General features: G+C 52.8%; 1 protein-coding gene and 2 non-coding genes across 5 annotated transcripts; 1 reads left to right on the top strand and 2 right to left on the bottom strand.

Moving 5' to 3' along the window:
* Window positions 1–6,139: 6,139 nt before the first annotated feature.
* LOC127033275 (zinc finger protein 345-like) lies at window positions 6,140–16,466 on the bottom strand. 3 transcript variants are annotated; one of them, XR_007769045.1, is made up of 6 exons: window positions 16,309–16,466; window positions 14,253–14,366; window positions 11,342–11,410; window positions 9,726–9,842; window positions 6,446–9,380; window positions 6,140–6,414 (listed from the first exon to the last, which is right to left on the bottom strand). XR_007769045.1 is itself a non-coding variant. In XM_050921179.1 (5 exons), the coding sequence occupies exons 2-5, from the start codon at window positions 14,284–14,286 to the stop codon at window positions 7,057–7,059; spliced, it is 2,547 nt and encodes an 848-aa protein (XP_050777136.1). In that variant the 5' UTR covers window positions 14,287–14,366; window positions 16,309–16,466; the 3' UTR covers window positions 6,423–7,056. The 3 variants fall into 3 exon arrangements, 1 of the variants encoding a protein (XP_050777136.1); XR_007769044.1 differs by having other exon boundaries at window positions 11,342–11,413; XM_050921179.1 differs by lacking the exon at window positions 6,140–6,414 and having other exon boundaries at window positions 6,423–9,380; window positions 11,342–11,413.
* A 6,612-nt stretch (window positions 16,467–23,078) lies between these two features.
* Window positions 23,079–23,166, bottom strand: TRNAY-GUA (transfer RNA tyrosine (anticodon GUA)). The gene is given in 2 exon segments: window positions 23,079–23,114; window positions 23,130–23,166. It is a non-coding gene; the product is annotated as a tRNA-Tyr (tRNA).
* A 1,428-nt stretch (window positions 23,167–24,594) lies between these two features.
* TRNAY-GUA (transfer RNA tyrosine (anticodon GUA)) lies at window positions 24,595–24,680 on the top strand. The gene is given in 2 exon segments: window positions 24,595–24,631; window positions 24,645–24,680. It is a non-coding gene; the product is annotated as a tRNA-Tyr (tRNA).

Below are 24,680 nucleotides of genomic sequence, written 5' to 3' on the forward strand. Positions count from 1 at the left end.
CTGCTTGAACTGATTTATTGTAAAACAAAAAGAAATAATCCAGCCTTCCAATCCAGAACAGTTAAATATTCCACCTCCATAAGCATTTCAGGTGCATCTGCATTCCACGCTGGAATGCTAAAAAACTGAACAGAGCCCCAGATCAAATAAAGATTAACGGCCAATGCTTTCTTTTCAGTTATGCATCTGCAGGGATCTTTAAACGAATATGAAAGTGGTGGATAGAACCGGAATGTGCACAAATCCCTAGTGTTATTTGTTCTTGATAGGAGAACAAAAGCTTGCTTTATTATAACTACAACCACAATCTGCAGAAGTTCATGAGACAATAAATATATTTGTTCTTTAATGCAGCCCGTTGTTTCTTCATTGTGCATCAGGCTATTTAGACAGAGGCAGCATTCCAAGAGACCAGATTGGTTGATGCCAATGTGAGAGGAAGAATAATCTACCCAGTTAGGGAATGCTTTTGCTTTGGGGACAACAAGCTTTGTCAGGGAACCCATCAATATCTTGTCAACTAGGGAAAAGGAGAAGCGACTGACTCCAAAGCGCTACAACTTAGCGCTTTTGGTCTACCAGTGCAGAGAATGGAGATTTCAGCATTTTTGAGACCTGCATACATCTTAAAAAAGAACCAATTAATCTGTTCAGGTAAGTGCTTTTGCAAAAATTACTCTACATCTTAGCTGCCTCATTCCCATAAGAGCTAAACGGGAGTTGGATGGTTAACAACTTCTCTAGATGCGTCACAAAATCTCAACCCTCACATACAGACTGAAGAGTCAATAAAGAACTATTATACCCCAGATCAACGGCCATGGGGGCTGCAGTGAAATGTGGAACAAGGCAGTTAGTTTTGTACCTGACCCGGGACAAGCCATGAGCACCTTCAAGTCCAGTTGTCTTCACCCAATTCATTTAGCTCCTGGGTGAATCTAGTGATCAGCCCCATCTCTTGCTCTATATTACGGATCCTCTGCTCCACAGCACCCATGCTTTGCACCAGCTCAGCCATCAGCGACCTCATTGCCTCCTGGTTTTTCACAATAGTTTCTAAACAAAAAAGGAAAACACTCATATCTAATAGAACACAAGTTTCCCCTTCGCCAAAGAAAATCTAGTACAATATGTTACTGTTCAGTGAAAGAAACACACAGGCCTTGGAAAGCTCATTGGAAAACAGGCTCCTCCCTCCTTGAAAACGTTGACAAATACAGTCAAGAATCAAACTGTTTTGATTTAGAAATGCTGCCAGTGCCTCAACAGAGCTGTACTTCAGTTTCCTCATGTCCCTATTCTCCTCTATGAGCCAAGCTACTTTTCCCATTATGCACTACAGCACGGGACTCCCACGATGGAAGACTAGTGCATCACGGGAAAAAGTAGTTTGGCCAGAGATCCTGGCCCACGCTGATCATAATCCTCTCAGCTTGTCGTCACTTCTTTCCATTGCTTTGTGCCCCACCATCAATCTTCTCCTCTACTTAATTTGAAAGCACCTAGAGGCAGGAACCATCTTTTTGTTGTTTGTATAGCAACTAGCAAATAATCATAAGGTCATAATCAGTGTCTCTAGTCTAGGGACTACAGATAGAGAATGAGTTCTCACTTTGCTTTCAGCAGACAGGAGTCGCTGCACTTCCTCTCCCTCCTTCCATTAATCTGAACCCCTTTAAACAGCGTAAATTCAGTTTTCGTGCAGCTCACCTAGTGCCAACATGCCCATCTCTTGGTTCATGTCCTGCTGGGTGGTAGAGGGATCCTCCAAGGCAAACACCTCCTCCCATTGCTGGGGTGCAGGAGTGGTTGCTGGGACAACTTCCTCTTGGGACTCGCTTTTATCATCTTCCTGTTTAGCAGATCTGTGGGCTGCAAGGACACTCAAGCTGAGACACTTGTTAGAAAATCCACAGCAGTCAAAACAAGTTTCATACAGCAGCCAAAACTGTTTGTTTTTTTTAAGGCGCAACTACTACAGAGCAAATCACATACTGAAGGGTATTGTATCTTGGAGTACCCCAGACTCTCACTGATCAGATGCTGAGCTGCTAATTCCTCCCAGTTCTCCTGGGCGGCAACATAAACTCAGATTTTTCTCCCCTACAAAAAAATTCTATATTCTATCTAGGTAGGATCCCTCATGGCCCATTTTAATTGAAAGTGTGACTTAACAGCAATATATGCTTCTATTACAAACAGAAACCTCTGCAAAGCAAAAATGGGAGACAGGAATAAGGTACTAAACTCCTGAACACCAGCCATACCAATCCACAGAGCTGGAACAGCTCTTGTCCTTCAATCTCCACCCCACAGCTCAGAACCTACAGTCCCAGATTTTGAGAACTGCTGAGCTAGACACTTTGGGTCATGACCCAATTTTAAGAGTGTTGCTAGAGCTGATTTAGGCTTGCTGGGGCATAGGATCAAAGCCCAATCCCCACTACTAGGGTTGCCAATTTTGGTTGAATATATTCCTGGTAGGATGACCAGATGTCCCGATTTCTGGGTCTTTTTCTTATATAGGCTCCTATTACTCCCCAGCCCCGTCCTGATTTTTCACACTTGCAGTCTGGTCACCTTAATTCCTGGAGATGTTATCACATGACAATCTTTAATTCCTGGAGACACCAGGCCAGACCTGGTGGGTTGGCAACTCTACCCACTCTCTGGAGCCAAAGCAGAAGCCTGAGGGCTTCAGACCTAGGTAGTAGGGCTCAGTTTACAGGCACCCTGGGGCCCTCACAGGTCCTCCAACGGCAGCAGAGCTCAGGTGGGCTCAGGCTTCAGTCCCCATTCCTGGGGTTACAGAAATTTTGTTGTCAGAAAAGGGTTGTGGTGCAATGAAGTTCAAGAACCCCCTAGTCTACCATCAATACATTTGTATTTAACACCTGAAAAGTGCTTTAATGAAACCCCACCTAGGCTATAAATCCCTAGGAGCAGAAAGATTAGGATTTTTCTTCACAAAACAATGTTAAAGAACAAACTTCTCTAGCCAAAAACAAAGAGAAAAACACACAGAATTAAGACTGGTGTTTGGCAAAGGGCAGATCCTAACTGCAAAAAAATAGAAGCCAGAAACAGCCAGAGAAAAATCAAACACTAAACCCAAGATGACAATCTATTTAGAATGGTATTGGAGAGCAGAACAAAACGGAAGCCTTTTACATGCAGGAAGCACTAACACCAAACCACATTTTCTTTAAAACTCCCGTAGCAATCTACACAGAACTACCCTACTAAATGACCTCGGTTGTGTATTGTATCATTGTACCCTGATCGTCAGGAGAAAACCCCTAATTATCCCGACCCCCTTGAAGTACCTAGGCACCGCTCTGCACCCCCACTCCTCAGCGGTTTCAGCCTGAGCTCACCCAGCCTAACCAACAGGGACGAGCTCGCCCCAATCTTCTCCGGCTGCAGCGCCTGGCCGCCTTGGGGCTCCGCCGCTGTAGCTACCGCCGCTAGTTCTTCCTGCAACACGGCTCGTAGCTCCACTCCCGCAGCCGCGGCGCTGCGGGCAATAGCCGCCAGCCGCTCCCCGACGGCTGTCAAGCGACCCCACCGCTCCCCACTCATCGTAACTACTACGCTCGTTTCCCCGCTCACCGGGGCTTTATATAAAGAAGAGCCGGACGACACCGAATCAACCTGCTCTCCGCCAGACCTCAGCGGAGCAGTTTTCACACAGGTCCGCTCCAGCTAACATTCTAACCCCCCCCCCCATGTTAATAGCAGCGTCTAGTCCAGCTTCATCAGTTCTGTTTTGATTCACCTGTTTTTCCCCCATTGCGTTTTTAGCCCAGCCGGAGTAGTTCCCTTTTCAGTCACGTCATCTGCTCACAAACTTCTCTCGCTCTGGTCCCAGAACAAAGGAACCTGGGCCTGTTGTTTCCCTTCGCCACCCAGCAGGGCTGCCCAGAGGATTCAGGGGGCCTGGGGCAAAGCCATTTTGGGGGCCCCTTCCATAAAAAAAGCTGCAATACTCTAGAATACTATATTCTCATGGAGGCCTGGGGCAAATTGCCCCACTTGCCCCCCACCCCCCCCCGGGGCAGTCCTGCCACCCAGCAAACCTACTGGAAATTCAGGTAACCTTGTTTGCTGAGTGGCGTCATGTTTATTGAGAGCATTGATAGGAAAGAAGTGTGAGCTACCCAAAATTATCCCCTAAATTATTCTACCAAATATGCTCTAGGAATTATTCCAGAATACTCTGGCCTGTGGTATACAGGAGGTCAGATTAGATTGTCACAATGGTCCCTTCTGGCCAGAGAAGCTATGAATCTGTATTTATTTGTAGGGGAATACACCCAGGTATAGATTTACACACCACACGTCTATACTTGATGTCATAGTTTGATACCCTACGATGGCATCTTATTCTCATCAGGAATCAAAAATCTGAGTTAACATCAAGTCAAAGTTGCTCCTTCCTGTTAAAAAAACCTCAGCGGCCAGTTAAAACATAGCGATTTAAAACAACGGCATGGAAGGATGAAAAGAAAAGCAGCTAAACAGAGAAATAGCCACATGGCTCAGAGTCACTCAAATCAAATATCGCATATTGGATGTTGAAACTAGCAAGCCACCTTACCTCTGACCTCAGCAGGAGAAAAATTAACTCTGACCTTAGTAACTCAAAGAGGAGAAAAGAAAAAAGATCTTAATCCTGGCCTCAGAATGTCCAAGAGGAGATAAAAAATAGAACCTTTACTCAAATGAGGTTTTTCCTTATGAAACTTTTCTCATTGTCTAACTGAAATAAAATGACTATCATTGATTATATTATTATAGTGCCTGCGAATCTCAGTCACAGACCACAATCCTGTGCCAGCCACCATATAAAACACAAACTAGACAGTCCCTGCCTCAAGGAGTTTACAATCTAAGTATAAAGTCTTGACTTTTTGGGAGACTCCTGCACCCCATCTAAGGCCCATTGTGACTCATGTTTTTTTCAGAACAGAGGACTCCGGACTCTGGGAATGTTGGAAATGTAAGCACTACTTTATTACAACTAGTGAAAAGCAAGAAACAAAATGAAAGAACCCTTCTGCCCACCTCGAATGCACTGATCCTGATCCAGGTGGCTGCATTTACAGGGAAAAGGTATCAGAGTCCATGGCTGATTCCTGGTCCCGTCACCCCAAACAGAAAATAGCCTTCCTAAGTTAAAAGGAAATTACAAGCAAGCAAACAGACAGACAGATGAATCCAGTTCTAAAAGCAATGACCTAGCCCCAGGAAATCCCAGGATCGGGGTTTAATGGGAGGTAAGGAATCAGTTATTACAGTTATAGGATATTGTAATGTTAACTCCTTCTCTGTTGGCAGGGTCCAGGGTCCAGCAGGGCCTCTGTCTCCAATCCGTTCTATTCTCTTGGTGCTAGTGTACCTGTGGGGGTGAGTGTGACAGTGGACAGGCTGGGCTGTCAGGCTTCTCTGCCTGTGGCTTCAGTGGAGGGGATTGGCCTGGGTTCTGATGCAACCTGGACTATTATCTCTCCTGGCTTCCTTCTCAGCTCAGATTCGCCCTCTTGAGGCACTGGGGGGAGAAACCCCCCTTTACTTCTGCAGCATCATTTGTAGCCACAGGGATCGGCACCTGCCGCCTCAGATATTTCAGTCTTCTCACCCGTGCAGCGAGTTCTCAGACATGGCTTCCCAAGACCAAACCTGGCCGTGTCCCAGATCCACCCCCCACCCTCCTTTCACTCCTGATGATCTCATGTTGCTAATGGGATCGGGGTCTCGCTTCCTTCCCCCGTGGGGGTCTCTGCCTCCCATGCTCGACTGTTAGTGCTGGTGTTGGCAAAAATCCTGGAGTCTCCTGTGAAACGTCCCTGAATCAGAAATGTGAATAATCACTTGCCTAACAGTACAAATGTGACACCACCGGGGGCTATTGGGGAACAGTATAAATGTACCATTCAGGCTGGGAGGCTGTTGGGGGATCATATAAACGTGGCACTCAGGTTGGAGGCTGGTTGATGGGGAATGGTATAAATGTGACACCCAGAGGAGCAATATGAATGTGATGCTGAAGCGAGTGTGGAGATGAGATTCTTCCTTCCCACAATGCTCAGTCAGAGGCAGAGTCTTCTTAGCCCTGCCAGCACCCCGATCGCCTGCACCCATCAGCCATCCCCACCCAGTTCCCCAAACACAGGTCCCCACCTCTGCCAGCCCCCCAGATAGGTTGGCTGCCTTTCGAATGGCTGGTAACCAGAGCCCTGAAGCCCCATCCCTTGCTCTGTTTCCTCCAGGCCCCGCCTCTTCTCTGCCTCTTCCCCAAGGCCCCGCCCCATTCACCGCCTCTTCCTCAAGGCCCCGCCCCTTCTCCACCTCTTCCCCCAAGGCCCCATCCCATTCACTGCCTCTTCCCCAAGGCCCCGCCCCATTCACCGCCTCTTCCCCAAGGCCCCGCCCCCTTCTCCACCTCTTTCCTTGAGGCCCCACATCCCTGCTCCGCCTCTTCCTCTTTCCCTCCATTAAAAAAAATGGACATCAGGGCTTGTTAAATGGCACCCAGACACACAAGCCAAAACCCAGACGGTCTGGGTGAAAACCAGATGAGTGGCAACCCTACCTCCCAAGCACTCAATCCAGCCCCCTCCCAGCACCTCATCCTCACCTCCTCCTTTGTGCTCCCGGTGCTTAATTCACCCCCTTCCCCTGATAATTCTCATCCCCCCCATACCTCCCCGATACACAAGTGACCTCCTCCCCTCTGGTTCCCATCCCCCTCGGGCGTGGGATCCGGGGGTGAGCCTGGTGCTCTCGGGGGTGACACATCCTCAGGCCAGTGGTGGCCGCGGGACAGGGAACAGATGGGTGCATGCGTGGCAGGAGACCACCTCTCGTTGGTCAGGACATATCCCTGCCAGGTGGGGTGGCTGGGTTAGCACCCGACAGCTGCCAGGAGCACCCACTGTCTGTCCCCACCCTGCCAGTCTAGAGAGGAGAGCCTGCTGCCTGTCCCCCGTTCTGGGAATGGGGCAGGGGGCCACTGGCCCCAGTAAACAGCTCCAGAGAAAGATGGGAGGCTGGTTAGGAAGTGGGTGGCAGCTGGGGCCAGGCCTCCTGGGGCAGGGTGGATGCCCAGCCTGAGCTACCATCCCCCAGCCGCCATGGGGTGGGAGTCACGTCTGGGGCAGGGAAGGTTTTCATGCCCCATCCCCGTAGCCCCCCGGCAGTGTGTGGGAAGGGAACGGCTGCTGCTGTGGCGTCCTCTGCCCAGGCCGGGGGCTGGCTGCTCCTCCTCTCCCCTTCCCCCCACCAGGTTGGCAGGAGGGAGAGGGCAGCCTCGGCGGTGGCAGCGGCAGGTCCTCTCTGTGGTTTGGCTGGGCCAGAGGGAGTGGAGTCTTTCTCCACCTCAGCCCCGCCCCCTCCCTTAAAGGGCCGGTGTTGGGTGGCAGTGGCGGCGTGGGCTCTCTGGTGGCGGTTGCGGTGGGAGCTGCGGCTGAAGGCCTTGCCACAGTCAGGGCACTTGTACGGCTTCTCGCCCGTGTGGACGCGCCGGTGCCGCTCCAAGTGGGAGATGAAGCCAAAGCTCTTGCCGCAGACGCTGCAGGGGTAGGGCTTTTCGCCCCGGTGGGCCCGCTGGTGGGCCAGCAGCTGGGCCCCTGCTGCGAACCGCTTCCCACAGTCCTTGCAGCGGTGGGGCCGGCCGCTGGAGTGGACCCGCTGGTGCTGGGCCAGGGTGGAGCTGACGGCAAAGGCTTTGCCGCACTCGTCGCATTTGTAGGGCCGCTCACCGGTGTGGACGCGCCGGTGCCGCTCCAGGTGGGAGCTGACGCTGAAGCCTTTCCCGCAGTCTCCGCACTCGTAGGGCCGCTCGCCGGTGTGGATGCGCCGGTGCCGCTCCAGGTGGGAGCTCCAAGCAAAGCCCTTCCCGCAGTCCCCGCACTGGAAGGGCTTCCCGGCGGCGTGGGATTTCTGGTGCTTGGCCAGCGCCGCCGGCTCGCCGTAGCCCTTCCCGCACTCAGGGCAGCGGTGCGGCTTGTCGCCGGCGTGGACGCGCTGGTGCCGGTCCAGGTGGGAGCTGACGCTGAAGGCCTTCCCGCAGTCGTCGCAGCGGTACGGCCGCTCCCCGGTGTGGATGCGTCGGTGCTTGATGAGGGCCGAGCACCAGCCGAAGCATTTGCCGCACTCGCCGCACTGGAAGGGCCGCTCGCCGGTGTGAATCCGCTGGTGCTTCACGAGCGAGGAGCTCTGTCCGAAGCCCTTCCCGCACTCGGGGCACTTGTGGGGCTTATCCGCACAGCCCAAAGGCGCCGGGGCAGGCTCCGGTATGGCGGCTGGTGGTGGCACGCGCCGGCGGCCGCAGTCGGCACACTTGGTGGGATCCCTTGCGCTGCCAGCAGGTGCGGCCTGGAGCTGGGCTACGGTGGCGGCGCTGAGGTGGTAGCTCTTCCCGCAGTCGGCGCATTTCCGTGGCTTCTCCCCGGTGTGGACCCGCCGGTGCCGGTAGAGGTGGGAGCTGCGGCTGAAGCTCTTCCCGCAGTCATCGCACTGGAAGGGCCGCTCTCCAGTGTGGACGCGCCGGTGCCGCTCCAGGTGGGAGGTGAAGCCGAAGGCTTTGCCGCACTCGGGGCACTGGAAAGGCTTTTCCCCCCGGTGCTTCCGCTGGTGGGCCAGGAGGGCGGCGCCCAGCCCGAACGCTTTGCCGCAGTCTTGGCACCGGTGGGGCTTGTCAGCAGCGTGGACCCGCTGGTGCTGGGCCAGGGTGGAGCTGACAGCAAAGGCTTTGCCGCACTCGTCGCATTTGTAGGGCCGCTCGCCGGTGTGGACGCGCCGGTGCCGCTCCAGGTGGGAGCTGACGCTGAAGCCTTTCCCGCAGTCTCCGCACTCATAGGGCCGCTCGCCAGTGTGGATGCGCCGGTGCCGCTCCAGGTGGGAGCTCCAGTTGAAGCCCTTCCCGCAGTCCCCGCACTGGAAGGGCTTTCCGGCTGCGTGGGACTTCTGGTGCCGGGCCAGCGCCGCCGACTCGCCGAAGCTCTTCTCGCATTCGGGGCACTTGTGGGGCTTGTCGGTGGTGTGGAGGCGCTGGTGCCGGATCAGGTTGGAGCGCTGGCTGAAGGTCTTCCCACATTCGGCACAGCGGAACGCCTTGTCCACCCCTGCAGGCGCCGGCGGCTGCTTGAGGGCTTCTGTCTGGCCTGCAGGTTTGTCTTCATTCTTCCCTTCCGAGCTCTGCAGTTTCCCATCCGGCCCTGCGCTGGGATTCTCCACCTCCTCTTTGTCTGGTGATGTCTCCTGCAGCTCTGTTTTCCCAGGAGATCCCGGTGGCTGCTCCTCCTCTTCCTCTTCTTCCTCTTCCTCTTCCTCTTCCTCCTCCTCCTCCTCCTCCTCTTCACTCGCTGACCCTTCGCCTGCAGGGAAAGAGAATCCAGATGTGAGTCATGAGGGAGGAGGGTCTCCCCACTGCAGCATGTTGTACTGGGGGTGAAATGATGCTGAACCTAAGGGTGTGAAAGGAATCGTCATCATTCCCTGTACTGGGAGTGCAAGAGAAACTGAGAGACATCAGGGCCCCGTTGTGCTGGGCGCTGCACAGACACACAGGGAGAGACAGGCCCTACCCCAGCTGAGATCAGGGCCTCGTTGTGCCGGGCGCTGCACAGACACACAGCAAGAGACAATCTCTGCCCCTAAAAGCTCACAGTCTAAATATTTCACTCATATATGGTTTTCTCCTGGGCTTTACTCCTGCTCACCTGGGCTGCTGCTTCTTGGGATCTCTCTGTCCTCAGAGGCCTGGAGATCTGGGACCCACGGTTCTTCCCCTTGTTCCATCCAGGAGAGCAGGTCAGGCTTAGAAATCGGAAATCCCGCTGGCAGGAGAGAAGAGGACAGATTATGTGTTGATGAGACACTAATCAGGCTAGGCTGATTGTTTTACAGTAGCACATAGAGGCTCTAACTGAGATCAGGGCCCCACTGTGCTGGGCGCTGCACAGCCACACAGGGAGAGACAGGCCCTGCCCCAGCTGAGATCAGGGCCCCAGTGTGCCAGGCGCGGCACAGACACACAGGGAGAGACAGGCCCTGCCCCAGCTGAGATCAGGGCCCCATTGTGCCAGGCGTGGCACAGACACACAGGGAGAGACAGTCCCTGCCCCAGCTGAGATCAGGAACCTGTTGTGCCGGGCGCTGCACAGACACACAGCGAGAGACAGTCCCTACCCTAGCTGAGATCAGGGCCCTGTTGTGCCAGGCGCTGCACAGACACACAGGGAGAGACAGTTCCTGCCCCAGCTGAGATCGGGACCCTGTTGTGCCGGGCGATGCACAGAGACACAGTGAGAGACAGTCCCTGCCCTAGCTGAGATCAGGGCCCTGTTGTGCCAGGCGCTGCACAGACACACAGGGAGAGACATGGATTGACTCCAGCACATGGTCCGTGATTAAGAAAGGGCTGGACCATCTCCACGACATGCATTTCACCTTGTCCTAGGTAGACAGATCAGAAAGACAAACCCAGTATCTTTCCCCAAACTCCCTTTCAAAGCCCAAGGTGATGGATTATCATTGTGGGCCCAAATCCCACGGGATTTGGACACAGGAATCCATCAGGGTGTTTTGGAAATTCCAGCCTGAATTATTCAACTGGGCGAATGCTTTCCCCATGGAAGCGCCTCAGCCAACAGATCAAGTACAAAATCCCGTTGGCTTCAAGTAGCAAGAACCACTGGTCATTCTATTTCTGGGACAACCACAAGCTGGCATCCCTTAGAGGGACCTGGGTGGGCATAGGGTGGCTGGGTGAGTAACAGATGTTTTGGTTCACCAGCCGTTCCAAGGAAATTGAAGGGGAGGGGGAACATTGTTTCAGGTGGAACCAAAAATGACTTCCTTTTTTTAAAAAAAATTTAGGAAACCCCAAAAGGTAAAAAAACCATTCATTTGGGGCCGGACGCAACATTTCCTTTTGACAAAACACCAACCGTTGTGTTTGGATTTTGACCGTTCTGGAACGTTTTTTCCTGGCTCATTGGTTCACTTAAAGAAAAGGAGACTTTTGAAACAAAATGTCCTCTTGAAGCGGAAAATTGAACTGTTTTGTTTGAGAAGAGGTTGAAACACTTCAGTTTTCCAGAACTTTTTTTTAGAGTTTTATTCGACTGCAACAGGCACCAATTTGCACAACACTTCGGGGTCGCTGCTGCTGTAGTTTTCGTCCACAAAAAGGTTCCTCCAAAACATTTAATCCACCTCTGCTCGGGGCTTCCAGGCCTCCTTGAGAGGTGGCTCAAATAGCCCCCTCCGCCCCCCCCCGGGTCACTAATGGCTTTTGCAAATCTCTCGTCACCTCCAACTCGCAGGGACTTACCCGACACCAGCTCCCTGCGGTGGGATTCGGCCATCGCGGTGATCCGCGGCATGCTGATGGCCATCTCTTCTGCTAACAAGAAACGGATGAGACGGCGATTAGACACACTGCAGGCCGGGACGGTCTTGCCCGGGACAACCACCAGCCCAGCTCCCCCTCGCTTAGCAAAAGCAGTGCAAGGCAAAAGAAGGCAGATCAACAGTGCAAGGTCTGCTCCATAACCGTTGGCTTTCCATTGACTTCAGATCTCTCTTACAGGGCTCCCTATTGCCACAGTATCTGAGTGTCTCATTAGGCTTTGGGAGAATTCAATTTTTATTTCGGTCTCATTTGGATGGAGAACATCCATGTTTATTTTTAAGCTTTTCTTAAAATCATCATCAATTTCAGTGCTCACGGTTGTGGGAAATCATGAGGGGCGACCCCTGACAATAATTCTCTAATGACAGTAGACCAGGGGTCGGCAACCTTTCAGAAATGGTGTGCCGAGTCTTCATTCATTCACTCTGATTTAAGGTTTTGCGTGCCAGTAATACATTTTAACATTTTTAGAAGGTCTCTTTCTCTAAGTCTAAAATATATAACTAAACTATTGTTGTATGTAAAGTAAATAAGGTTTTTAAAATGTTTACGAATCTTCTTTTAAAATTAAATTAAAATGCAGAGCCCCCCCCAGCTGGTGGCCAGGACCCAGGCACTGTGGGTGCCGCTGAAAATCAGCTTGCGTGTCACCTTCGGCACCCGTGCCATAGGTTTCCTACCCCTGGAGTAGACAGTGCGATTCAGAAAGTTAAAGCTTTATAATGGTTAACACACAAATGGTCAACCTCCCATCAGCTCTCGCTCTAGGAATTATTTTGGGGCAGTTCTCTGGCCTGTATTAGCCAGGAGGTCAGACAAAATGGATACAGTGGTCCCATCTGGGCTAGGAATTTACGAAGTAAATTGCCTTAAATGAAACTCTACTAAATTCTCCAGCAGCATTTTCCTTGCTTTGTCCAGCCATGAATTTTGACACTTATCACTGGAAACACTCCGTTTGCCAGAAGCTGGGAATGGGCGACAGGGGATGGATCACTTGATGATTCCCTGTTCTGTTCATTCCCTCTGGGGCACCTGGCATTGGCCACTGTCAGAGGACAGGACACTGGGCTAGATGGACCTTTGGTCTGACCCAGTATGGCCGTCATACGTTCTTATGAAATAGTTTTTCCTTGCTTTGTGCATGTGTGATGGAATTGATGTTTCCCGGCATTCACCAACAGCAGTCGAATCCTGTCTGTAACATATTGTCCTCTATCTAGGTAGAGCCCTGCCAAATTCATGGTCCATTTTCGTAAATTTCATAGCATTTTCAAAATCTTGACTGTCACGGTTTCAGATATTTAAATCTTAAATTTCACGGTGCTGTAACAAAACATGAACAGGTATTTAAAAATGGCAAAATCTAGACAAGCAAAGCCCTTAAGACTCAGCGTTTCTCAAACTCGGGGTCCCAACCCAAAAGGGGGTCGCAAATCTATTGTAGGGGGGTCACGGCATTGCCACCCTCACGTCTGTGCTGCTTTCAGAGCTGGGCAGCCGGAGAGCAGCAACTGCTGGCCGGGTGCCCAACTCTGAAGGCAGCACTGCTGCTAGCAGCAGCACAGAAGTAAGGGTGGCAATACCGTAACCCCCCCCCAGATAGCTCTTTGACTTCCTTTTGGGTTGAGACCCCCAGTTTGAGAAACGTTGTGTACTTTTGTATACTTTTACCCTAGAGTATAGAGTAAAAGCACATCAAAGGCCAGATTTCATGGTCCGTGACACGTGAATTTGGTAGGGCCCTAAATAAAGGCCGAGCTGTTATCCCCATGTTATAGACCAGAACCTGAGGCCCAGAAACACTAAGGGTGCGTCTACACAGCAAGTGGCAGTCTGCGGCACTGAGTCCCAGAGCCCAGGCTGACAGACTCAGCTCCAGCGCTGAAAACAGCCATGTAGACGTTCAGGTGGGAGCTTGGGCTCTGAAGCTAAGGGATGGGGGCGGGCTGTCATTGGCCGTGTAGCTGTTCCCTAAGTGATTTATCCAAGATCAAGCACACGCAGTCTGTGGCAGAACAGGGAATCGAAGGCTGGTCTCCCCCACCCGAAGAAGACCCTCACCACTGCACCAGACTTGCTCGAACAGCAAGAGCCCACGGCATGTCTCCATTACACCGTCAATCTGGATCCTGGCTTGTGAACAGAGTGTTTCCAAGTCCGCATGTGAGCGTCCACACTGCATTGTAAATCTGGGCTGATAACTGCTAGCCCCAGGTCTCACAGCCAGGGCAACGTGTCCACACTGCACTCGGGTTCACGGCTTGAGCTGTGTCCACACTGCAAAATGACAGGGCTTGGACCTGAGCCACAGCGGGACTCGGCCTCTCACCCATCTAAGTCCTGAGGGCTCACCGACCCGAGTCAGAATGATTTGTGTGCAGACAGAAGAGGGGCTTGGGCTGAAACCAGAGTCAGAGCCCATGCTGAATGCGCAGTGTAGACACACCCTAAAAGGACGCCGCAGGGGAAAGATCTCTGGCTTGGATTCTCCAGGTGCAGAGACAAGGGGAAATCTGTAAGGAGGCAAGGCTGGGAAAAACTGAGCAGATACTTGCTAGCCAGAGGTGCAAACCTACTAGCCACTGTGAAGGACAAGTACCTACAGCCCTTCTGTCCTCACTGAAGTCTCTAGGGAGGTTAGCAACTTGGCTGTTTCTGAATGTCCCTCAGGGAGAAAAAGGGTGTGTGGTGTGGAAAACGGTCTCTCTCTCTCTCTATCTCTCATGAGATCTCTAGGGGATGATCTTCTCCCTGCAAAAATCCAAGGCCCTCACATTCCTTCAGGCCTATCAGACAAACCACTAAGTGAGGGAGAGTGAATCCTTACCCAGAGATATCAGCGTCTCATAATTCTCCTGCATGGCGTCCCTGCGGAGGGCTCTCCGCCAGCCCGCTGCACCCTGCAGAGAGGCGCAGACTCCTCATGGAAAGCCACCAGCTCCTGGGGAAAAAAAGCACCCGCCCATTCAGTACCAACTGCTCCCTGGAAAATCCCACCAGCTCAGGGTGGGAGTCTGACTCCTCTGCTCTGGAATCTGGTGATGGTTCCTGAAATCAGCTATTCCTCAGTTTTTAGGGGGGACTAAGGCTCCATCCCAACTCGAGCTGGGTGGCCACCAGAATTTCCGTTCCTAGGGATTTTGAAATTGGCTTTCATTCCGAAAGGAGAAAAATGTCCAAAGGTCCTGTTAAAAAAACAAAACAAAAACTGCCCTCTGTCGGGGCAACCAAAATGTTTTATTTCAATAAACCTGCAATGTTTCATTTGGATTTGGGCTCTTTAAAATGGTACGGTCTATTGTACTTTATAACAGAACAGAAAACAAAATAAACTTGGGGAAAAGTTCAGTCCTTCCGAAAAGAAATTTTTGCAGAATTCGACATATTCCTGCAGAATGTTTTGATGTCGACTAAATGGCATTTTCTGGTGGGAAAACGTTCTCTTGGAAATTGTTTTGGAACCACTCTGTTCCCATCCTCCGGCTCTAGGATGTCTAACCCAGGAGAACACGAGGTGGGGTTTCTATCTCCCTCTAGTGGCTGCACTGTGCAACAGCCAATGCTACGGCGTACCCAAGGCTAACAGCGTGTGCGTTTTTGTCTCCCTCTAGTGACTGCACCGTGGAACAGCCAATGCCTCAAACAGTATATATTGCAGGCTAATAGGTGATTTTGCTCCACCCCCCTTACTAGCTTCACAGTGTCCGCCACAGATTATGAGCTACAGAAATTGGGTTTTTAGGTTTATGCTGTCAGATCCAGCCGTCCAGACTTCAATCCTTGTAATATCATATGTGCATTTTTATACAACGTGGAAGGATGACCGACATAAGCCAATGGATAGGAAGGGATTGAACTCCGAATCCTTCAGGACGTACACTAACCCCTGGCTAAGAGGCTTAGAGAGGGACCTGAATCCACCATTGTCTGCTAGGCCAGTAGTTCTCAGCTGGTGGTCCGGAGATCCCTGGGGCTTCACAGACTATGTTTAAGGAGTCTGCGAAAAGTTGTCATTACCATAGGCCACTGGTTCTCAGCCTGTGCTCCGCAGACCCCTTGGGGTCCGCAGACTATGTTTAAGATTTCCAAAGGGATCCACACCTGCATTCGAAGTTTTGTAGGGGTCCGCAAATGAAGGCAAGGGTCGAGAACCCACTGCACTGGGCGGTTTTCTGGAGCGGCTGACGCCACCATAAAGGCCCTGCTCTGGCTCAGCCTGGCAGTTCCTAGTCTGTTCCTTGCTGGACGTTTTTAGGACCCCAACACCGACAACGCTGGGTCTCTTTCTTCCCGCGCAGACTTGGCCCCTCCCAGCAGGACTGAACCCACCGGGGACCCCGTGCCAAGGAACAGTGTCTCCGTGCTGAACGCTAGGAAAAGGCCCCATCAAAGGGGTTGTCGGGGGGGGGGGGGTTTCCCTGACACTGTCCCCCCAAAGCGGCGCGTCCTCTCCCCCCAGATTGGGCTGGGGGCAGGAACTGGCTTTTCTTCTCTCGGCACCACAGCTTGTCCCCAGGAAAGTCACGTCTGCCCAGGGTGATGCCAATTAGGGTGACCAGACAGCAAATGTGAAAAATTGGGACGGGGATAGGGAGAAATATAAGAAGGAGCCTATATAAGAAAAAGACCCCAAAATCGGGACTGTCCCTATAAAATCAGGACATCTGGTCACCCTAATGCCAATGGATCGGGGCAGATTTGGTGGGCGGGGGCTGGGAACCTCTTGTCCCCTTTCTGACTCCGCCTCTCCCTTTCTGTCCCCCACTCCTCTCCCCGTCTCCTTCCCCCTCTGCCTGGGAGATTTGGCCTTTGATTCCTGGGCGGGTTTGCTCCCCCCCCTTTCCTGCCCGGCCCCAGCGCTTCCCCCCAGGTCTCCCCATCACCTGCAGGCTCCGGCTCAGCAGCTGGTGCGGGCAGAGCCCGGGGCCGGTTCCAGCCCCCGGAGAAAGTGCCCCCCACCAGGGCTGGGCGTGGAGGGGGCTTGGATCCAGGTCTCTCCCCCAGGTCAGCAGCGGCTCAACCCCCGGCTGGCTCCCGGAACTGCAGCTGCATCCGTCTCGCCCAGGAAACTCAACCCCCGGAGGTAGCAGCGAGTGCAAGGAAGAAACGCAGCAGCCCGTGCAATCAGCAGGGCCCTCTAGTGGGGACAGCCAAGGGGGGGCCCCGCGCCCCCAGGCTCCCCAACCCCGGGGACAGAGCTGCCAGCCAGGCAGGCGCCCAGTGCCTGGAGCTTTCCCCACACCACGAGATCTTTCATGAGCCACGAATCTTCAAATCCTGGAGATGCCAGGGCCATCCTGGGCCATCCCACCCTGCAGCCTCCCCCGGGGCCACGTCGCCTCCCGGCCACGGAGAGCAATTGGGGGCAAAGGGCAGTGGCTTGCCCTGGGGTCCTGGCAGCAGCCTGGGCGAAGAGAGATCCAAACGCGGCATCTTGCCGGCAAATCTTTGGGCCTGCGCTGGGGCTTCGTTCGAGGGCTTCGCCCGCCCGGAGGTTCCCGCCTCCCCCAAACGGGAAGAGGGGAGACGCAGGGCCGGGAGAAGTCAGTGTCCAGGGCCTGCTTGAGGGGCGCTGGCATTAGACTCGCTGAGGCCCAGGGCAGGAAGCCGAAACCCCACCGCCTGGGGCCAGTGCTGCGTTTACAATGGTGCCAGTGGTGCCATCAAGCCGGCCCATGCTCTGAAGGGGTCCCAGCCTGCTCTGCTTGCACTGGGTCCCGAGACCCACTTGCTTCCCCCCGCTCCACTTTCTCCTCTTGTCTGGCCAGCCAAGGCTCCTCTCCGCTCCCTGGCTCCACCCGCCGGCTCCTATCTGCCCCTTGGGCAGTCTCTGTTTCCCACCGCCTGTGGGGCCCCACCTGTCTCCCTGGAGCTGAGTCACCTGGGACTGGTGCAGAAGCCTGGTCAGGCTCTGGCAGTGGGGGAGGGGTCAGTGTGGGGGGCTTGGCTGGGCCCCTTCAGGCAAGTGGGCCCTGAGGGAGCCCGGCTGGGGCAGGCCCTGGCCTGGCTGATCTCACCACTCCCAAGGGGCCACAGCGATTCCTGGCCCTGGGACCAGCCTTGGCTGCACTACCAGCTCAGCCCGACAGACACAGTCACCTCCCAGCAGGGCTGGTGAGCACGTCCAGGAGGCAGGGCATGGGGGAGGGGGTGTTTGGGGGCTGTTGGAGTGGGGGTGCTGGATTGTGAGGGGGCGAAAAGATCTGTGTGTGTCAGGGAACTAGGGAGTGGGGGTTCTGTGGGGGGTGCTGGGCAGTTGTGGTGAGGCGTTGGGCAGGGGTGGTGTGGTATGCAGGATGCTGTGCATTTGTGAGAGGGTCTGAGGGAGATGCTTGGCATAGTGGGTCGGGGGGGGGGTCTGGCCGTGTGTAGTCAGGGGAGCGGTGTTGGGCGGGGGGACTGTGTGCCGTAGCATAGACCTACCTTCAAGGGCAAGGAGCGCGCTGGCAGCACAGGGCTGAGTGGGCCACCGGATTCCAACTGAGGCCTCCCCAGTACAGAGCAGAGCAGGACAATGACCTCCCATGTCTTACGTACAACACTCCTGTTAATACACCCCAGAAGGACATTAGCCTTCCAAACAAACAAGAGGCAGTATTTCTTCATACAATGCACAATCAACCTGTGGAACTCCTTGCCAGAGGATGTTGTGAAGGCCAAGACTATAACAGGGTTCAAAAGAGAACTAGATAAATTCATGGAAGATAGCTCCATCGATGGCTATTAGCCAGGACGGGCAAGAATGGTGTCCCTAGCCTCTGTTTGCCAGAAGCTGGGAATGGGCAACAGAGGATGCATCACTTGATGATCACCTGTTCTGGTCATTCCCTCTGGGACACCTGGCATTGGCCACTGTCAGAAGACAGGACACTGGGCTAGATGGACCTTTGGTCTGACCCAGTGTGGCCATGCTTATGTTAAGATAATATAATATATTATAATATAATTAATATAAATGAACATAATGTTTTTATTGGCTTGAAACAATTTTTCCATTTGGCAGGAAATGTTGAAATTTTTTATTTTGTTTTCATTTCAGAATAGAAACAAATTTCAAAATCACAGCATTTCCCCTGAAACATTGGGTTCCCACCCAGCTAATTCATCAGCCAGCCCCTTCCATTGCATTATGCACTGCAGCCACTAGGGGGTGCCACTTTCACATGTATTCACCAGTGTTTCACAGAGATGAACGAATTTGAGGAGAAATTGGGACGGAAAATCGCCCCCGGATCAAGCTGAGCTCTGGGTTTGGGTCAGTTCTAATGAGCTCTGATCAGCATATGAAAGATTCCTTTTATAAGAAATCCCACAGCATGGGTTATCACCGTTGTTTGAACCTACGATCATTAGCAATGCGGCACCAACCTCTGCCACTCCAGCTAAAGGCTAGGCTCTGTTAGGTGGTAGTAGTAATAGGCTGTTATCCTGCATGTGTAGCCATCACTAGCGGAGAGGGATGCAGCACAAGCATGTTTTTGACAATATCTTACACTGGAAATTCTGTGTGGTGTACCCACCGCCCCCGTTTCTCCCTCCTCCACCTACAGAATTGTTTGGAAGTATGTCAGAACACTTGGCCTGGCATTGAACCATTACTCTGACAGGAATGGCGAGGCCTGGTACCTGGTGAATAACGTCTGGGTCAGGGTCAGCGAAGTGGAGAGGAACCCGGACATTCTGGGCCATCGTGTGCGACTCTCAGAGGGAAGGAAATCCTCCGTGGAGCTGTTCTACGAGGCTCTCAGAGATGTGAGGCCTTCATCCTCTTATACAACACAGTGCTGCCCCATTCTCCAGGGTCTCTGACGCGCTCCCTTTTCCTGCTCTCTGAGCACCCCTGGGAGGGCGGGCAGCACCATTATCCAGAAGTGGAAACAGAGAGGCTTAAGTGACTTACCCAAGGTCATCTGTGGCGGCGCAGGAATTGAACCCACATCCCCAAACGTAACTGTAAATGGAATGATCATTGCCCGGGGGTGTTTCCAATGGGGTCCTGCTGGGATTGGTTCTTGGGCCTACTCTAAATTTAAGACTTTTACCAATGACCTGGAAGAAAACATAGATCAGGTTTACAGATGACACAAACATTGGGGGTATGGTAAATGATGAAGAGGAGAGGTCACTGACATGGAGTGATTTGGTAGACAAGGCCCAAGCAAACAGCATCTATTTTAATACAGCTAAATGTTAACATCTATAAACGGATGCAGGCCGTACCTACTGGATGGGGGACTCTAAGCCGGGAAGCAGGGACTGAAAAAGATGAAGGGGTCATGGTGGATAACCAGCTGAACACCAGCTCAGTGCGACATTATGACCAAAAGGGATAATGTGATCCTAGGATGTGTAAACAAGGAAATCTTGAGTACAGTTCTATCTCCAGCGCTGGGAGGGGAGTGGGATCTACTGGTTGGAGCAGGGGGCAGGGGCAGGGCTGGGATCCAGGACTCCTTGGCTCTGTATCTAGCTCTGGGAGGGGAGGGGAGCGGAGGTGGGGTGGGAGGGGCTAGGAGGCAGGACTCCTGGATCATATTCCCAACGCTCTCATTCAATTAACATCTCAGTTTCCCCATCCTGAGCCCATCCCTCCCTGACAGTGCTGCACTGTACTAATTGGCTTAATGAGCATTTGTAAAACTATGGGCGATCCCAAGATTAAAAGGTCCCACAGCAGCACAAGGTGTTATTATTATTATTAATCAGCATAATTGCTCCCTGAACCACATGAGTGTCTGGGGTGTGGGACACCTGGCAGCCCGGGAGACGAAGCCAGGATGGAGGACGCGCAGTCCTGAGCTGGAGACACGGCCCTGTGACCGCAGCCAGGGCCGTCCCGGTCTGTCGGGCCCATCGTTCCGGTTCCTCTAGGGCTCCATTGATTTCCTCTGGACGCTTGTGGTGGAAGATGGCGCTGGGCGGGGAAGGAGGCTGAAGAGAATACTCAAGTGGGAACGAGGCCAGATGGCCCCAGGCCTGCTATTGCTAGAAGGAGACTTGGGGTAATTTATGTACCTTCAGTGTTTAGGGTCCAGTGCGTGGATAGTTCAGTATTTTTTGTCAAGGTCCAAATTTTTTGGTCGAGGTGCAGGCAAGGGCCAGGCCTCAGAGAAAATAATACAAAAATAACAACAAAAATGGTACTAATGGTAAATGAAAAGATTTTGCCATCCATTCTAAAGCATCTGACGGTCTGGATTTGGCCCACGGGCAGGCTACTGAGTACCCCTGGTCAAGTGTTACGTGTGTTACAGTAGCGCGTAGACTGGGCCATGCGCTGGGAGTGGGGTCTAGTGGTTGGAGGGCTGGGAGTCAGGACTTGGGGTTCTATCCTCAGGGCACTGCACGGACCCTGACCGAGATCGGCGTTGCCGCTGGGCTGGCATTGCATGCACCCTAACTGAGATCAGGGTCCCAGTTGGGCTAGGCATTGCATGGACCCTGACTGAGATCAGGGCCCCAGTTGGGCCAGGCATTGCATGGACCCCGAATGAGATTGGGGTCCCAGTTGGGCCAGGCATTGCACAGACCCCAACCAAGACTGGGGTCCCCGTTGGGCTAAGTGCTGCACAGATCTTGGCTGAAATCAGCATCCCCCCCCAACCTTTTGTTTTCATCACACACAAAAACAAATTAACCCCTGCAAACCAATAACAACAACAAAAAAACCCACAACTTTTTAGCCTCGTTAAAAATTTTTTTTAGTTGCTGAAAAGCTAAACAACGGTTGGCATTTGGGGTTTCAATGTAGACGTTTCCATGAAATCAGACATTTCCCTCCTGTGTGGCAAACCGCCCCCCCCCCCCCCCCCCCGTTTTCAAACCACTCTGCGGCAGACATGACCCTGCTCTCACATATGGCCTGACATTGCTCCTGCAACTCCCATCCTGATGGCAAATGGGCAAGCCAGGGAAAGGTTGCGCACCCCTTCTGGAGTGGGGAGCTAGCTAGTGGGCCTTGGTCTCGGGGAGGGGTCTGGTTTGTCACTCTGCTACTTCACTGAGATGGGATTAGTTTTTGAGTAGCTCCCTAATGCAAACTGGATGTAGAGCCGCAGATGGTGGAGAGAGCAAGCAGACCAGATAGCAAATGAGACAAAGTGGGACACCTTTGGGGCGGGGAGGGGGATAGTTGTATATATAAGACAAAGCCCCTAATATTGAGACAGTCCTGATAATATCAGGATGCCAGGTCACGGGGAGGTGGGGGGAATCTCCCCAGAGTAGGGCAAAGAGGGGTGGGGATGAGTCCCAGGCAGGGGTCCCCTCCAAACTGGTGGCCGAGGGCTGGTTATGTCTGAAAGCCGCTCTGTGTGTGTTTCCTGGCCCTGCCCCGGGGGTCGCTTGGGAGGAAGAATTCAAGGAACGTGTGGGGAGCTGGCACTGTCGGAATGGAATGTCCTGGGCCAGATGCCCCTGTGCCCTTCATCACCCTCCGGGACTGATTACGAAATCGGTCCTGGCACCACCTAGTGATTTACAACATCCCTGCTGGATGCCTGGCGCAGGGTGCTGCTAATGAGGAATGACAGGGTTGGGTCGAGGGGGCGCTGGCTCTGTTCTGGCCCCAGGGCCGAGCGACTGGCTGGGTGGCAGGGGGGTGTGGGGGAGATGGGATGGGGGGTCTTTCCCCTCTAGGGGGCGCTGGCTCTATCTGTATCAGCAAATGTGTGTGTGTTGCTGTCTAGCACGCTCGTGTGCACACACACTGACACAGTCACTGCAGTGTCTGTGTGTGTATTGTGGTCACTTTGTGTGTCATTGTGTCTGTGCCAGCATGTCTATGTGTAGTGCCAGATCTATGTGTGTGAGGGCGAATGGCTGTGCATTACTGTGTGTGTGTGTGTGTGTTGCTGCCTGAGTGTGTGTTGGCAGATCCGTGCCCAGTGTGTGTGGCTAGTGGGCTCTGTCTCTCTGCGGGAATGAAGGTTTGTGTGTGTGCCACCATGGCTGCATATTGCCATCTCTGTGCCAACATGTGTTGCTATTTGTGTGTGTATCAGTGTGTGCATTGCTTTGTGTGTGTCAGTGTGTGCATTGCTCTGTATGTATTACTCTATCAGTGCGTGCGTTGCTCTGTGTGTCAGTGTGTGTGTGTCAGTGTATGCATTAACGTGTGTCAGTCTGTGCATTGCTCTGTGTGTGTCAATGTGTGTATTGCTCTGTGTCAGTGTTTGTGTGTCAGTGTATGCGTTGCTCTGTGTGTGTCAGTGTGTGCATTGCTGTGTGTGTATTGCTCTGTGTATGTGTCAGTGTGTTTCTCAGTGTGGGCATTGCTTTGTGTGTGCGTTGGTATTTGTGTGTCAGTGTGTGCGTTGCTGTGTGAGTCAGTGCATGCATTGCTCTGTGTGTCAGTGTGTGCATTGCTCTCTGTGTATGTCAGTGTATATGTCAGTAGGTGCGCGGTTCTGTGTGTGTGTGTGAGTATTGCCACCTCTGTGCGTTGCTGTCTTGGTGTGTGTGGCAGCGACACCAGGTATGTTACCATCCCTCTGCCAGCGTCTGCGCATGCGCTGCTCTGGCTCTGGCGCTGTGCACGGGTGGCTCTGCCTGTGTTTGCATCCAGCTCCCCCTTCCTCACCCCCCTACCCCCGCTATCCCGCTGGAGTCAGGGTCTCCCCGCAGCCACGTCACCAAAATAAAAACCCTTCTCTCCTCCGAGCCGGAATCGAACCAGCGACCTAAGGATGACTTCAGCAGTGACCTACAGTCCTCCGCTCTACCAGCTGAGCTATCGAAGGGAGGTGTCTGTAGTTTTGAGTCACGCGGTGACGCTGGCAGGGCTGCCCAGGAGAGGCTGTGTTTGGGGCCAAGGTGCAGATCAGACGGGGCAGCTGGGCTTGTGTGTGTCACCATCTGTTTCTCTCTCCCATCTGGTTTGTCTCCTTCCCTCTATTTCCTCTGCCCTTCGCTCTCTAGGGTGACCAGGGAGCATGTGCGAAAAATCAGGACACTTTTTTCACTGTGGGGGGGTTAGGGTGACCAGATATCCCGATTTTATAGGGACAGCCCCGATTTTTGGGTCTCTTTCTTATATAGGCTCCTATTACCCCCGTCCCCTGTCCCGATTTCTCCCATTTGCTGTCTGGTCACCCTAGGGGGGGTATAGTTGCAAATATAAGACAAAGCCCCTGATATGGGGACATCTGGGCACCCTACTCTCGTTCTGCCTGTTTCACTCTCTCTTTCACCATCTTCTGCCTGCTGAGGGACCGGACACCTTTTCGACCTTGCTTTGTAATTTGGGTGCATCCGTCAGGAGGAGGTGGAGTTGTGGGGACCAGATGCAGTGCGCCCGGTGTGTTGAGTTCATCCTTGCGGTGGTGGGTGTTTTCCATTGCAGACCCCTCAATCATTTCGAATCAAGGGGCGGGGACCCCTTTGGAAATCTTAGACACCGTCCACAGGCAGCAGATTGGAAACCACAGTTCTATGGTCATGACAACCATTCGCAGACCCCTTAGACATTACCAGGGTCCGTGGACGACAGGTTGAAAATGGACCATGTCTAAATCATGTCCCGCTGTGTTAGACGGGATTCGATGGGGAAGGAAGGTGTTTCTTTGTCACATCTTGACCTGGGAAATATGTTATTTTTATACAATGAGAGGACAACGGGAAGGGACCTCGACGGGTCATCTAGTCCAGTCCCCTGCACTCAGGGCAGGACTAAGTATTATCTAGACCATCCCTGATGGATGTTTGTCTAACCTGCTCTTAAAAATCTCCAGTGATGGAGATTCCATCACCTCCCTGGGCAATTTATTCCAGTGCTTAATCACCCTGACAGGAAGTTTTTCCTAACATCCAACCTAAATCTCCCTTGCTGCAATTTAAGCCCATTGCTTCCTGTCTTATACTCAGAGGTTAAGGAGAACAATTTATCTCCCTCCTCCTTGTAACAACCTTTTATGTACTTGAACACTGTGATCATTTTCTTTCTTTCTCTCTGCCTCCTTCTATCTTCCCTGCCTCCACCTGGCCAGTGCAGTACCTTGCATCACACCCTCTGTGTCTGCCTCTATGTCTCCCACGGGGTGGAGGGAAGAAAGAGAGACAGGTGAGGAGGAGCAGGATCTGAGCAAAAAGCCAGGCAGGGAAAAGAGGTTAGTACCAAGGCAGACAGGCAGACATCCCTGAAAAGAGTGACATCAGCACTACTTCCTATACCTTCGATAGCTCAGCTGGTAGAGCGGAGGACTGTAGAGTGCTAAGAGTCATCCTTAGGTCGCTGGTTCGATTCCGGCTCGAAGGA

Source organism: Gopherus flavomarginatus, chromosome 12 (genome assembly GCF_025201925.1).
Source record: "Gopherus flavomarginatus isolate rGopFla2 chromosome 12, rGopFla2.mat.asm, whole genome shotgun sequence".
Taxonomy (NCBI): Eukaryota; Metazoa; Chordata; order Testudines; family Testudinidae; genus Gopherus; species Gopherus flavomarginatus.

Coding starts and splice junctions, on each gene's coding strand:
- LOC127033275 (XM_050921179.1), bottom strand. CDS start 14,286: ATGCAGGAGAATTATGAGACGCTGATATCTCTGG. Junction 11,414..14,252: donor TGAGACGCTGATATCTCTGG/GTAAGGATTCAC, acceptor GTTTCTTGTTAG/CAGAAGAGATGGCCATCAGC. Junction 9,843..11,341: donor CCGCAGGGAGCTGGTGTCGG/GTAAGTCCCTGC, acceptor CTCTCCTGCCAG/CGGGATTTCCGATTTCTAAG.